Source organism: Eschscholzia californica, unplaced genomic scaffold (genome assembly GCF_041429995.1).
Source record: "Eschscholzia californica isolate CP2 unplaced genomic scaffold, dmEscCali1.0.p SCAF_1, whole genome shotgun sequence".
Classification (NCBI taxonomy): Eukaryota; Viridiplantae; Streptophyta; class Magnoliopsida; order Ranunculales; family Papaveraceae; genus Eschscholzia; species Eschscholzia californica.
In genome coordinates, this window is record NW_028238198.1 from 57,419,321 (window position 1) to 57,432,851 (window position 13,531).

General features: G+C 42.7%; 3 protein-coding genes across 3 annotated transcripts; 2 read left to right on the plus strand and 1 right to left on the minus strand.

The window, feature by feature from the left end:
- The first annotated feature begins 1,010 nt into the window (after positions 1 to 1,010).
- LOC147567790 (uncharacterized) lies at positions 1,011 to 1,991 on the plus strand. Its single transcript, XM_086658255.1, has one exon. It carries the CDS (start codon positions 1,011 to 1,013, stop codon positions 1,989 to 1,991), a length of 981 nt encoding a protein of 326 aa, XP_086514381.1.
- Positions 1,992 to 5,884: 3,893 nt separating this feature from the next.
- On the minus strand, positions 5,885 to 9,645 carry LOC147567791 (uncharacterized). Its single transcript, XM_086658257.1, has 4 exons — positions 8,973 to 9,645; positions 8,637 to 8,867; positions 7,768 to 8,384; positions 5,885 to 7,612 (listed from the first exon to the last, which is right to left on the minus strand). The coding sequence occupies exons 1-4, from the start codon at positions 9,643 to 9,645 to the stop codon at positions 5,885 to 5,887; spliced, it is 3,249 nt and encodes a 1,082-aa protein (XP_086514383.1).
- A 1,770-nt stretch (positions 9,646 to 11,415) lies between these two features.
- LOC147567792 (uncharacterized) lies at positions 11,416 to 13,307 on the plus strand. Its single transcript, XM_086658261.1, has 2 exons — positions 11,416 to 11,475; positions 11,586 to 13,307. Exons 1-2 carry the CDS (start codon positions 11,416 to 11,418, stop codon positions 13,305 to 13,307), a joined length of 1,782 nt encoding a protein of 593 aa, XP_086514387.1.
- The last annotated feature ends 224 nt before the right edge of the window (positions 13,308 to 13,531 follow it).

The following is a 13,531-nucleotide window of genomic DNA, read 5'->3' on the forward strand; positions in this document are numbered from 1 at the left end:
CTGAGGCCTTGAAGTTCTCTCTTTCTCAGTTATATAAGGCTACTGGTCTTGCAGTCAACACTTTCAAGAGCACTGTGTTCTGGGCAGGAGACTTTGATGAAGGAGCCAAGTTTAGGGCCATCTTGGGGTTTGAGAAGGGAGAGCTCCCTGTGAGGTATCTTGGTCTTCCACTTCTTTCTTCCAGGTTGTCTTACAATGATTGTATTCCTCTTATTAGCAGAATTCAAGCTAGAATAAAATCCTGGAAGGCTAGATTCTTGTCCTTTGCTGGTAGAGTGTTGTTGTTGAAGGCTGTCTTGAATAGCATGCTTATCTATTGGACTTCTGTGTTTGTATTCCCTAAGAGAGTTTACAAGGAGGTGAACTCTATTTTCAGCAAATTCTTATGGACAGGGTTGGAAAAGGGTGCTAGGAAAGCTTCTGTAAAATGGGACACTGTCTGTCTTCCTATTAAAGAGGGTGGATTAGGGCTCAGGAGCATTGAGACTATGAATAGGGCTATGAATCTTAGGCATATTTGGGATATAGTCACCAATGAAGATACTTTGTGGGTTAGGTGGGTGAGGAGCAACTTGATCAAATCCAAAGATTTTTGGCTCATGCCTATTCCTCATGACTCTTCTTGGTGTTGGAGGAAGGTGTTGGATAGCAAGAGAGATGCTCAGGGAATGGTGCTTCATTTGATTGGTAAGGGGCAGCATACTCTCTTCTGGAAAGATGTGTGGCATCCTCAAGGCCTCCTGTGGGATCAGTTTCCTAGAGAGTTCAAGTATAGTTATGTCCTTCCTGCTGATGCCAGGGTTGCAGATGTTATAGTTGATGGTCACTAGGCCATTCCTCCCCATATCAGTGTTCATATAGCAGAGATTGTGCAGGATTTGGCCAAGGTGGAGATTGGTGGAAGGGAGGATGATAAAGTTATTTGGATTGCTTCTGATAAAGGAAGGTATACCCTTAGAGAGACCTACAGGAAACTCAGACCTTTGGGCACTAAGGTAAAGTGGGCAGAGATGGTGTGGTCTAGCTTGGTTATTCCTAAGCATGGTTTTGTGGCTTGGGTAGTTGTTCACAGGAAATTAAACACCTGTGACAGGTTATTAAAATGGGGGATGAATGTGGATCCGAGTTGCAGGCTGTGTCATAAGGAGGTGGAGACTGACTTTCACCTTTTCTTTAGATGTGAGTTCTCTTTGGAGGTGTGGGATGGGGTTCTGCACCTCATGGGTATCTACAGGCAGCAACATAACTCTTGGGATGAGGAGCTTGATTGGCTTCTTTCCCAATTTCAGGGGAGCAGCTTCAAAGTGAAATTGGGGGGCCTGGTTTTCACTACCTGTATCTCTCATCTTTGGAGGGAAAGAAACAGGAGAATTTTTAGGGAGGAGAGTAAGTCTGCTGCTACTATTTTGAACCTTATTATTAGTGAAGTTAAGATTGCTCTTGGGGCTTGGAAGGGGAAGGTGGTTAATTCTGAATTGAATAAGGATCTCTTGAGAAGATGGAATGTGGGGCTGCCTGTCCAATTTACCGTGTCTAAGGGGCATGTGTGGAAACCTCCTTGTGATGGTTTCTGGCTTATAAACTCTGATGGGGCCATGAGTGATGATATAGCAGGTTTTGGTGCTCTTGTGAGAGGCAGAGATGGAAAGGTTCTTGCAGCTGCTGCTGGCACGGCTACTAGGGCCAGTGTGGTGATTCATGAACTCCAAGGAGTGGAGTTGGGGCTGCAGTTGGCATCCAAGTTAAAGATCAGGAAGGTGATTGTTGCTTCTGACTCGACCATTGTCTGTGGCATACTTGCATACAAAAGGAATGAGCCCCCATGGGCTGCTTGGTGGCTGGTGCAAAGGATTCTTGGGCTTTGTGAGACTTTTGATGAATGTAGGATAAAGCACGTGGTTCGTGAGATCAACATGGCTGCAGATTGGTTGTCTAAGATGAGGACAGGAAGGGCTTGCGTGTGGAGCTGGACCCGGCCAGGCTTCCTTTAGGCCTTGCTGCTATTCTAGAGGATGATAAGAGGGGTGTCGTTAGACTCCGTAGTACTAAAGTGTAATTAGTTTGCTGTTTTTTGTTTGTTTTCTTCTCTTAGTTAGTTAGACTGCTTTTGTTTGGGTCGGGCCCTTAACCCGCTTACTATTTGCAAAAAAATAAATAAAGATAGCAACAGACTCCTCTCTCAAAACATTATGACCCGGAGGAGAGAGAAGGTCTGAGGCGGCACTTTTCCCGGAGTGCTGGCGGCGGTCGGTTTGTAGCTTATTTTCCGACCAAGTAGGTTACTGTTGACGGTTTTCTTGGAGTTTGTTCTTATTCTCTGTCTGATTAGCTCCCGGCAACTTCCCATTTTGCTGGAATTTGCTCCTGGTAAGTGAATGTTAGCTGATGAGGGAGTGAAGGTTCCCCCTCCATGGACTGGCGAGGATGCTTTGAACTCGAGAGAGTTTGGGGAATCTTTAAAACGGTCAACAATGGATGGGGGGAAGTCGAGAGGTTCAGGGATGAACTCAGGTTCTGATGAAGACGATGTTATGACTGATGATTCACGACTAGGGAGTTATAGCTGGGCTAATTTGTTTCGTAACGGTTCATCTGGTGCTAAGGCAAAACTGAGGTATTCTCCTCCTTCTGTTGTTAATGGTGAGAAGGTTGCTTCGGTTTCTATGAGGGAGTTTAGTGAGCAGATTCAACAGTGTGAGAAAGCGGTTTTTGGGTATTTTCTTGGCGACCGATTATCCTATGTGGTAGTTCAGAATGCTCTGAAGAAAGCTTGGAAGCTCAAGGGAGAGATGAAGCTTACTGTTCTTGGAGTTTCAGAATTTGTTATGAAATTTGCACTAGAGGAGGACATGAGCTTGGTTTTAGAACAAGGGCCCCTCTACATTGCTGGTAGACTTTTTGTCATTCGTCTATGGAAGCTTCATATTGAGAAGAAAATTGAAGTAGTTGATACTGTTCCCATTTGGATTAATTTGAGAAACCTTCCCTATGTCATGTTCAATGCACAGGGTATTGGAAAGGTTGCTAGTGTTCTTGGTACTCCCTTAGCCTTAGACACCCCAACTGAACAACAGACTCGTATGCCTTTTGCTAGGGTTTGTGTGGAGATGGAGATTGATCACCCCATGCCTAGCACGAATAAGTTGGTGATTGATGAGGATAGGGTGGTTAAAATTTTTGTTGAATACTCATGGAAACCTGCTAAGTGTTCCACCTGTGGGGTCTTTGGGCACACGAGCAGGAGATGCCCCCGACAGAATATCAAACCCAGGTGGATGCCTAAGCCTCAGCAGGATCCATCTGGGAAGGGTAAGCAACAGGGTGCTGCAGCTGTGCCTCCACCCTCAGCCACTTTTGGCTCCACCAAGGTACCATATGCTTTAGCTTCTGTTAGTGGGCCTATTGTAGCTACCCTTGTGCCTCATGCTGGAGGAGATATGCAGATGGTTGAGGTCTCCCAACCATCTCCTTTAGAGCTTCCTAGTGCTCAGCCTTGTGTGGAGTCATCCATTCAGCCTTATGTGGTTTCTAGGGATGAAGCAGGGTGGTCTTTGGTTACTAATAGGAAGAAGAAGGGTAACAAAGGTCATGGTGATATTCCTATGAATGAGGAGAAGAGGGAGCAAGGCAGAGTTGTGTTTAAGAGACACTGTGCTGGTTTTGACCAGGGCAGTCTTTGGCCAGGAAAGGGTGCCAACTGCTTAGGCCAGAAGATAGTATGTGTTCACAACAGGTGGTATTGGGGATCAGAACAGTGCTGCAGTGAGTATAGCAAGTAAATTAGCTACCCTCAGTGTTGTTGGGCAAACTTTAAGAAGTGTTGGTGGTTCATTTTCAGATGATGCAAGTAATTTACTGTTGGATGGGAGCTCCCTCCCTGATGACTCTAATGAATAAGCTTGCCTGCTGGAATGTGAGGGGGTTGAAAAGCTCCCTCAGGATAAAGGAGGTCAGGGACTTCATTGGAATTAACAAGTTGAGTTTGTGTGGTTTGGTGGAGACAAGAGTTGCTCCAGGAAATAAGCTCAAGCTGCAGAGGAGCATTAGTCCTTTTTGGACTTTCGTTGATAACTATGATGCTGATGCTGGGGCCAGGATTTGGCTGGGGTGGGATCCTCACCAAGTCAATGTCTCTTTTTGGTTTTCAGCTCAGCTCAGATGATTGCTGCTTTTGTGGATTTGGCTGATAGTAGGAGGTTTATGCTGGGTGAGGTGTATGCTAAGAATTATGGAAATGAGATAATGGAGTTATGGAGGGATTTGGAGAGGCTTGCTTTCAATTTTGACATGCCTTGGTTGGTAGTGGGAGATTTTAATGTTGTTCTAGCTGCTGAAGAGAAATGTGGAGGTAACTCTATCAGGTTTGAAAATTTTTCAGACTTTGCCAATTGTGTTCAAGCCTCCCAGATGTTTGATTGCCCCTTCACTGGCTGTTTCTTCACCTGGTCTAATAAGCAAGAGGGAGAACATAGTATATGTGCTAAGCTGGACAGGGTGTTGCAGAATATGGAGTTTTTGCTTCTATTCCCAGATGTTAGACTGAATTTCTTCAACCAGGTTCATCGGATCATTCTTCTGCAGTGGTTTCCTTGTTTGGTTCCCAACCTAGGGGTAGAAGGCCCTTCAAATTCTTTAACTGCTGGGTGGAGGAGCCTGGGTTTATGGACATGATTCAGAAGGTTTGGATGAAAGTGTTCAGGGTAACCCTATGTTTAGGCTTGTTACTAAGTTGAAAGCAGTTAAAGCTACGCTTATCCAATGGAAGAAAGATAGATTTTTGGATATGCCTACTAAGGTGGAGCAGGCTAAAGTTGAGCTGGAGGGGGTTCAGGAGGCTCTCCAGACTGATCCCCAAAGTGGCAGTTTGAGGATACAAGAGAGAGAAGCTTTGAAGCATTATACTCACTTGGCTTCTGCTGAAGCTTCTAGTCCAATGGTATACCAACTCCCAACCATCATTCATAGTCCAATGGACACCAACTCTGACCCATTATCCAATCGATACCGTCAGCCATCATTCGTAGTTCAATGGATACCAACTGCCAGTTGTCGTTCTATTCAAATTTTCAGAAAGAACCTCAAACTTTATGTAGTCAAGTCCCAAATTATATTGATGTACACTACATATATTTTTCACTGCCGTTATTGATGTGTACTACATACTTGTAAATCATATTTTTGAAATTTTGGATAAAGCTCAACCATGTTGTTTGTGCAAAATGCTATGATGATACTTGCACTAAACTTTGAAGACTTGTAAAAAGTTATAAAAAGGAGACGAAAACAGAATAAGCATCTCCACACATCGTAGGTATAAGCACAAGAGTAAACATACTCCGTGCCAGTTTGTTTAATTAAATAACTTTCATCCTTTATGTCGAAATATCACCCACATCTCTTGGTGTCATACCACGATGGATGCAGATACTTAAAAAACTTACAAACTAGTATTATTACTCTAGTGTTATTATTAAAAGAATAAAACAAGTTGTAAAAAGAAGAAGAAAACATAATAAGCATCTCCACATATCATAGGTATAAGCTCAAGAGTAAGCATACTCCCTGCTAGTATGTTTAATTAAATCGATTCTAACCTTTATCTCGAAATATCACCCACATGTATTGGTGCCGTACCACGATAGATGAAGATGCTTCAGAAACTTACAAACTAGTATTATTATACTTTTTTTTTTTGCATTGATAAGCAGGCTAAAGGCGCCAGGCCAAAAAACAGAGACAAACAAAACAACTTAACCGGCGCCAGTCGGAGCAAGCCCACCCCAAACCCTTAACAGGGTAGCAAAAAAGAGCGCCAAAAGAACATACATCAAAAAGACATAAAATCCCATGCCCAAAAAAGACATCGAAAAAGGATTAACACTCATCATATGCATCTAGTATAAATAGTACCACTCTTATCCTCATCAATAAGCTGCTCCAACCTGGAATCCAAGGAACCAGGAAGTAACACTTCCTCCTCAACATTCGACCAATGCTTAGAGAGCCAATCTGCAACTCGATTTGTTTCCCTAAACACATGATGGATATTGCAGGAAGTAAACCTACTCATAAGCTGCTTAATCTTCTGGTAAAGAAACACCACTCTCCAAGGAGGAGCCACCCTATCCGAGCTAAGTAAAGCATAAGAGTTCATGGAATCAGTAGCTATACTCACCCTAGGCAAATGAAGATCTCTAGCAAGTCTTAAACCAACTTCAATACCTTGAAGTTCATGCCACAACACTGATTTGGGAAGAGATCTCCCTCTAGCTGCAGCTATAACAAAACCTTGGTGATCACGAAGAACACACCCATATCCTCCACCAGCTGAAGAATAGGCACCATCAGTATTAATAAGAATTAGCCCCAGCTCAGGCTTTTGCCACTTACAAGTCACAGAAGACTTTGAAGAAAACTGAAGATCAACATTCCATACACTAGCCAACTTCCTATTCTTGATGCAAGTAGAGAGTTTCACATGAGAACCCAGCACTTTCATTCTAATATCCTGAATAATAAGAGCTAAAACTTCCTCTCTACTTTGACAACTATTTTCATGAAGCCTCTTGTTCCTTTCCCACCATAAATGATAAAAGATAGCATTGAAAGCTAACCTACCTAACAGCCCAGTACCCTCTCTGCCTTGAAACATTTTAAGACACCACTCGATTTCCTTATCCCAATCAACTTTAGAGACCTTTATCAATCCAAGCATATGAAGAATGTTATCCCAGATAAACTTATAATAAGGGCAATGAAAGAGCAGGTGTAACTCATCCTCACTTTCCTTATTACACAACAAACAACAAGGTTCCACTTCTATACCCCAAAAGAGAAGCTTGCACTTAGTTTTAAGTCCTCCTTTAAGAGCAACCCAAGCAATGAAACTCTGCCTAGGGATGTTATGAGCAAACCACACTAACTTATGCCATGAAGTAACAGTCTTTTTCCTTCTCAAAGCTTCATAGGTACTTTTCAGAGTGAACTCTCCTTTTTCACTGACCTTCCATACTTTCAAGTCCTCCTTAGCAGTATCAATAAGAACTCCATTCAGCCCATTAAGAATTGAAGGAATAAAGACAGCAAGATGAGAAGGAATGTACCACACACCATTCCTAATGCAGGAGCTAACATTGGTATTAATGTGGAGGGTACTATCATATCTGAACAACTGAGTAAAGAACTTAGAAAGAGGACCCAGGGGATGCCAATTATCTAACCAAAACTTAGTAGACTCACCATTACCTATGACATGAAAAGCAAATTGAACACCAATATCTCTGATATGAAGAAGCTTCCTCCAAATCCAAGAAGCATTGCTGGGCACTCCCATGTTCCAAAAGTTCTTCTTTTTGATCAAATTGGCATGCACCCAATGAACCCATAAAGTATCCTTATCACAAAAAATGTCCCATATATGCCTAAGACAGCAAGACACATTTAAGACCCTCAAATCCCTAATGCCTAGCCCTCCCTCTGCAAAAGGAAAACACACATGAACCCAACCAACTGCAGCTTTCTTCAAACTAGTATCAGACCCTGTCCACAAAAACTTATTGAATAAAGATTGCAGCTCCTTGAGAACTCTTTTAGGAAGATCAAATACACTAACCTAAAAAGAACCATGCCCTGAAAAATAGACTTGATAATAGTGAGCCTCCCAGCAAAAGAAAGAAATTTAGCTTTCCAAGAGTGAATTCTAGCAGTAACTCTATCAAGCAAAGATAAGCAATCAGAGTACTTGAGTCAAGAGGAAATAAGAGGCACCCCAAGATACCTAACTGGAAGAGCAGCTTGAGAAAAACCAAGACATTCTGTCAAAGCACTTCCAATATCATCAGAAACACCTGCCAAAAACATAGAACTCTTTCTCTTATTAACCTTCAGGCCAGTGCACCTATAAAACACCTCCAGAACCTCAGCTAAAGCCAGGGCTGAATCAATATCACCTTTAGAGAAGACAAGGACATCATCTGCAAAAGCAAGATGAGTAATCAAAGGCTTAGAGCACTTAGGATGCACATGAAACCTTCCATTCTTCACCATATCCAGCAATAACAAATTGAAAACTTCCATAACAAGAACAAATAAGTAAGAGGACATAGGACAACCTTGTCTAATTCCCCTCTTACCCTTGAAATACCCATAAGAACTTCCATTAACCATTATAGAAAACCTAGAAGAGGCAATACAAGAGTACACCCACTTTCTGAATGCATAAGGAAACCCCATTCTTTCCATTACCATCATCAAGGCATCCCACTCTATAGTATCATATGCTTTTTGCAAATCAATCTTGAAAGCACACCTAGAGGGGCCCAATGTTTTGTGATAATCCCTAGCCAATTCATGAGCCAAAAGAATGTTATCTTGAATACATCTACCTGATATGAACCCAGATTGACAAGGGCTAACCAACTTAGAAATGCAATCTTTCATCCTTAGAGTAAGAATTTTAGAAATGCATTTGTATATAACATTGCAACAGGATATAGGTCTAAACTCACTAACCTTAGAAGAATCTTTAGACTTAGGAACCAAAGTCATCAAAGTAGAATTGACCTCACCTAAATGCTTACCAGAGGAGAAGAACCTCAACACAGCTTTGGTGAAATCATCTCCAACAATATTCTAACAAGTCTTAAAGAAATGGGTAGTAAAGCCATCAGGGCCTGGTGATTTATCAGAACCAATGGTGGATAGAGCATGAACAACCTCCTCTCTAGTGACTCCCCTCACCAACTGTTCAGCATCTTGCTCATCTAGCACAGAACTAAACTCCATCTGCTCCAACAAATCAGAAGTCCCTCCCTGGAAAGCTGAAACACCAGACAAGTTTTGATAATAATCAACACATTCAACAGCCACTAAATCAGATTGAACAATCTTTTCATTATCAAGGTTATAAAGAAAAGGAATATTATTCCTTGATCTTCTTTCCCTCTAAGATGCATGAAAAAACTTAGTATTACTATCACCAAGATCAATCTTCTGCACTCTAGATTTCTGCTTTAACATAGATTCTTCCATTCTAGCTTTAGCAGAAAATATAGCTACAGCTTTCCTCTCAGCAACTCTAGTATTCTCACAAAGTGGAGTGTCCTGAAGTTTAGTTTGAAGCACCTCCATTTCCTGCCTAGCCTCCTGCACTTGAAGAGAATAATCCCTAAACCTCTCCTTCTTCCACAATAAGAGATCAGCTTTCACTCTCTTCAACCTGCAAACCAACCTAAACATAGGATTACCAGTGACCTTAATGCTCCAAGCCTTATCCACTAGCTTCATGAATCCCTCCTCCTCAGTCCAGAAGTTGAAAAACTTGAATGGTCTAGGACCCACACCACTGTCCTCATAAAGACTAATAACACAAGGGGAATGATCAGATATTCTTCTATTAAGAAACTCAGCTCTAGCAGAACAAAAATCTTGGACCCACTCAATATTCACTAAGACCCTATCAAGCTTCTGAGTGATACATCTATCTCCTGATTGCATATTAGACCAGGTATGAAAACACCCACTAAAAGGACAGTAAAAAAGCAGAGAATCTCTAACAAACAATTGAAAATCAAGAAGCTCACTAGGTTTGATATTAGCTCCACCCAACTTCTCATCCTCCTTTAAAAAAGTATTAAAATCTCCCATAACAAGCCAAGGGCATGAAAAATCAAGAGAAACACTCCTCAACTCAGTCCAAAGAATCAACCATCAATTCAAGGGGCGGAGAAGAGAGAGAAACAGCCGGGTGGTGCTTTTTCCTAGGGTTTGGCGGCGCGATTGTTTCCGGCCAAGTTTCTTGGAGTCATTGTCTTCTTGGTTTCTGTGTGAGGAGACAGAGTTGTCTCTCCGACATCTCTGGTCTTCTTGGCCTCACGTTGCTTCTTTGGTTCCGACAACCTTCTGGTCGGCTGGATTTCCTTCTTTTGAAGTGAATGCTGGCGACTGAGGGGGCAAGGTTTTCTCTCCCACTGGTTGGTGAGGTGAGCTCCTCCCATGGTGGAGTTCGAGCTTCCTCAGAACAACTGAGAAAGGTTGAGGGAAGGTCGGCTTCTAGAGATGGGATTGACTTTGATGGAACTCCTGTATCCTCTGGTGGTTCGAGTTGGGCGAATCTTTTTCGTCGTGGTGGTTCTGCTACTAAGGCGAAGCTGGTTTACTCTCCACCAGTGGTTATCAATGGCGAGAAGGTGGCAATGGTTTCTATGAGGGATTTCAAAGAGCAAATACAGTAGTGTGAGAAAGTGTTATTTGGCTACTTTTTGGGTGATAGATTGGCCGTTGGCGTATCCTGTGGTGCAAGGAGCTTTACGTAGAGCTTGGAGGTTGAAGGGAGAGATGACAATCACTGCTCATGGTGTGTCTGCTTTTGTGCTGAAATTCGATCTAGAAGAAGATAGGAAAATGGTTTTGGAGCTTGGACCGGTCTATATTGCCAATAGATTTTTTGTCATCCGTCCATGGAAATTGAATATTGAGGAGGAAATAGAGGAGATGAATATTGTTCCTATTTGGGTAAACTTGAGAAACATCCCTTATGTGATGTTCAATGCCCAGGGAATTGGTATGATTGCAAGTACATTGGGTGTGCCTCTCATCCTTGATGATCAAACAGAGAGGCAGACTCGTATGTCTTTTGCTCGAGTCTGCATTGAGATGGAGTTGGATAACCCTATGCCTGATTCGGTTAAACTTATGATTGATGAGGATAGAGTTATTGACATAGCTGTGGAATACTCATGGAAGCCTGGTCGGTGTGGTGTTTGTGGGGTGTTTGGGCACTCGCACAGAAGGTGCCCTCAAGGTGTTCGACCTAATGCCCAGCAGAGAAGAGCAGGTCGAGCTAGACAAGCAGAGAAGGGTAAAGCTAATGCTGAGGCTGCTTCTGTGGGGACACATGCGAGAAAGGAAGATGGGGCTCTGGTGCTAGCTCAAGGGTCTCATCCTTCTGGTTTACCTGATGCTGATGCTCTGTCCAATGTGGTTCCTCGACAGGAGGATCACCCTATGTTGGATTTGGAGTCTAATACAGTAGGGAAAGGAGATGTGGATTTGAGTAAGCAAGGGGAGGAGGGGGCTTGGTCTGTGGTTAGCCATAAAAAGAAGAAGGGGAATGCTACTACTATTCCACTTTTAGTGTCAGGGCAGGGGGTAGCTCTACCTCTGCTAATAAGAGGCATTGTGCTGGACATGGGCAAGGCAGTCCTTGGCCAGGTAGAATTACAGGAGGGGAACCCAGGTCGATCAGGCTAGAAGAGAAGGAGGTAGGCTCTGGTCAGTCCAAAGGTACTAATTCTATAGCTGGGAAGATAGCTATGTTTAGTACAGTAGGGAAGGCTATGATTGAGGCTCTGGGAGAGCAGGAGGGGGAGGAGAATGATGATGTTATGGGAGGGGGTGTTCCTCCACATAATGTTAATGGATAAGCTTGCTTGTTGGAATGTAAGGGGGCTTAACAGCTCTCTTAGGGTGAAGGAGGTGAGAGACCTTCTTCGAATTAACAAACTTAGTATGTGTGGTTTGGTAGAGACTCGAGTTATGAAGAAGAATAAGGATAAATTCAGAGAAGCATTAGTCCTTATTGGCAGTTTTTGGACAATTATGAGGAGGATGAGGGGGGTAGAATATGGATTGGGTGGGATCCTAATCTTGCTGCTGTTAGCCTTGTGTTTAAGTCTAGTCAATGTCTGGCTGTGAGTGTTGGACTCCCTTCTGGGCAGAGATTTATGGTTGGCATGGTTTATGCCAAAAATGAGATAGTAGGTAGGAGAGAGTTATGGAATGATATGAGGAGACTGGTGTTTAACTTTGATATGCCCCGGATGTTTCTTGGGGACTTCAATGCTATTCTTAGGGCTGAAGAGAAGATAGGGGGTGATCCTGTCAGGGCAGATGATCTTAGAGATTTTTTGGACTGTACCCAAGATGCTCAGGTATTTGACTGTGTGTTTACTGGCTGCTATCACACTTGGACTAATAGGCAAAGTGTTGGGGCCAATATTTGTGCTAAGTTGGATAGGGCCTTGCTCAATATGGAATGTCTGTTGTTATTCCCTGAGGCTAAGGCTGAATTTCTCCTTCCTGGATCTTCAGATCACTCTCCTGTTGTAGTCTCTTTATTGGGGCAGAAAAGTAGGGGTAGGAAGCCATTTAAATTTTACAATTGGTGGATTGATGAGCCTGGGTTCATGAAGATGATCAAGGAGGTGCGGGGTGAGAAGGTGGTGGGAAATCCTATGTTTAGGCTTGTAACTAAGCTGAAAGCTGTTAAGTCTAGGCTGATTGTATGGAGAAGGGATTTGGCAGTTGATTTCCCTAGTCAGGTGGATCAAGCTAAGTGTGGACTTGAAGCTGTTCAGGTAAAGCTTCAATCTGAACCCCAGTGTGCTAGACTTAGAGAAGAAGAAAGAGAAGCTCTGAAATCTTATACTCACTTGGCTAAGGCTGAGGCAACCCAGTTGCAACAAAAGTCTAGGGTTAAATGGTTGACTCTGGATGATCATAATACATCTTTTTTCCACTACTCTATTAAGGAAAGAAGAGCTAGAAACAGCATACACTCCTTATTGGATCAGGAAGGTAACAAGTTGGAAGAACAGGACCATATTATTGCAGAGTGTGTTGGTTTTTATGAAGCTATGTTAGGTTCTGATCAGCCTTGCTTAGAGGAAGATGAGGTCCTTGATTCTATTGCTTTCAATTCTCCTTTATTGGAGGGAGGGGAGGATCTGGAGAGAGCAGTGACTAGAGATGAGATTGTGTTTGCTCTCTCTACCATAGGCTCTGATAAGTCCCCAGGACCTGATGGGTTTTCTTCCATGTTTTTCAAGAGATGTTGGGATATTGTTGGGGATGATTTTGTGCTAGCAATCTCCAATTTCTTCAAGTCTGGCAAGCTTCTAAAAGAGGTAAATTCCACTCTTGTTACTTTAGTTCCTAAGATTTCTAATGCTGCTTCTATGTTAGATTTCATGCCTATTTCTTGCTGCAATGTTATATATAAGTGTATCACTAAGATTTTGACTGAGAGGCTTAAAGGGGTGATATACACTATGGTTAGTGAGAACCAATCTGCCTTTATTTCTGGAAGATCTATTCAGGACAATATTATGCTGGCTCATGAGATAGTTAGGAACTATCATAGGAAGGAGGGTGTTCCTAGATGCACTGTCAAGATTGATCTGAGGAAAGCCTATGACACTGTTAGATGGTCTTCTCTTCAGAAGGTTTTATTGAAGTTCAATCTTCCTCCTAAGTTTATTGGCTGGATCAAGAGTGTGTTACTAGTCCTTCTTATTCTATTGTTGTGAATGGAGGGTCCCATGGTTATTTTGCTGGTAAGAAAGGGTTGAGGCAAGGGTGTCCCATTTCCCCCTATCTTTTTGTCATGGTTATGGAGGTGTTTTCTTCTCTTTTGGCTAAGGAAGAGGTTGAGGGCAGGTTTATCCTTCACCCAAAATGCAAGGAGCCTAAGGTGACCCACTTATGTTTTGCTGATGACTTGATGGTGTTTATGAAAGGTGATGAGAGGTCT

Bases quoted from the DNA above. Each gene is read 5' to 3' on its own strand.
- LOC147567790 (XM_086658255.1), top strand. From the start codon at position 1,011: ATGGTGTGGTCTAGCTTGGTTATTCCTAAGCATGGTTTTGTGGCTTGG.
- LOC147567791 (XM_086658257.1), bottom strand. From the start codon at position 9,645: ATGGGAGATTTTAATACTTTTTTAAAGGAGGATGAGAAGTTGGGTGGA. The intron at 8,868-8,972 runs GTAATACTAAGT...AATCTGATTTAG, and splicing joins GAAGATTGATCTTGGTGATA to TGGCTGTTGAATGTGTTGAT. The intron at 8,385-8,636 runs GTTAGAATATTG...GGTTCATATCAG, and splicing joins TACCCATTTCTTTAAGACTT to GTAGATGTATTCAAGATAAC.
- LOC147567792 (XM_086658261.1), top strand. From the start codon at position 11,416: ATGGATAAGCTTGCTTGTTGGAATGTAAGGGGGCTTAACAGCTCTCTT. The intron at 11,476-11,585 runs GTGAGAGACCTT...CCTTATTGGCAG, and splicing joins GCTCTCTTAGGGTGAAGGAG to TTTTTGGACAATTATGAGGA.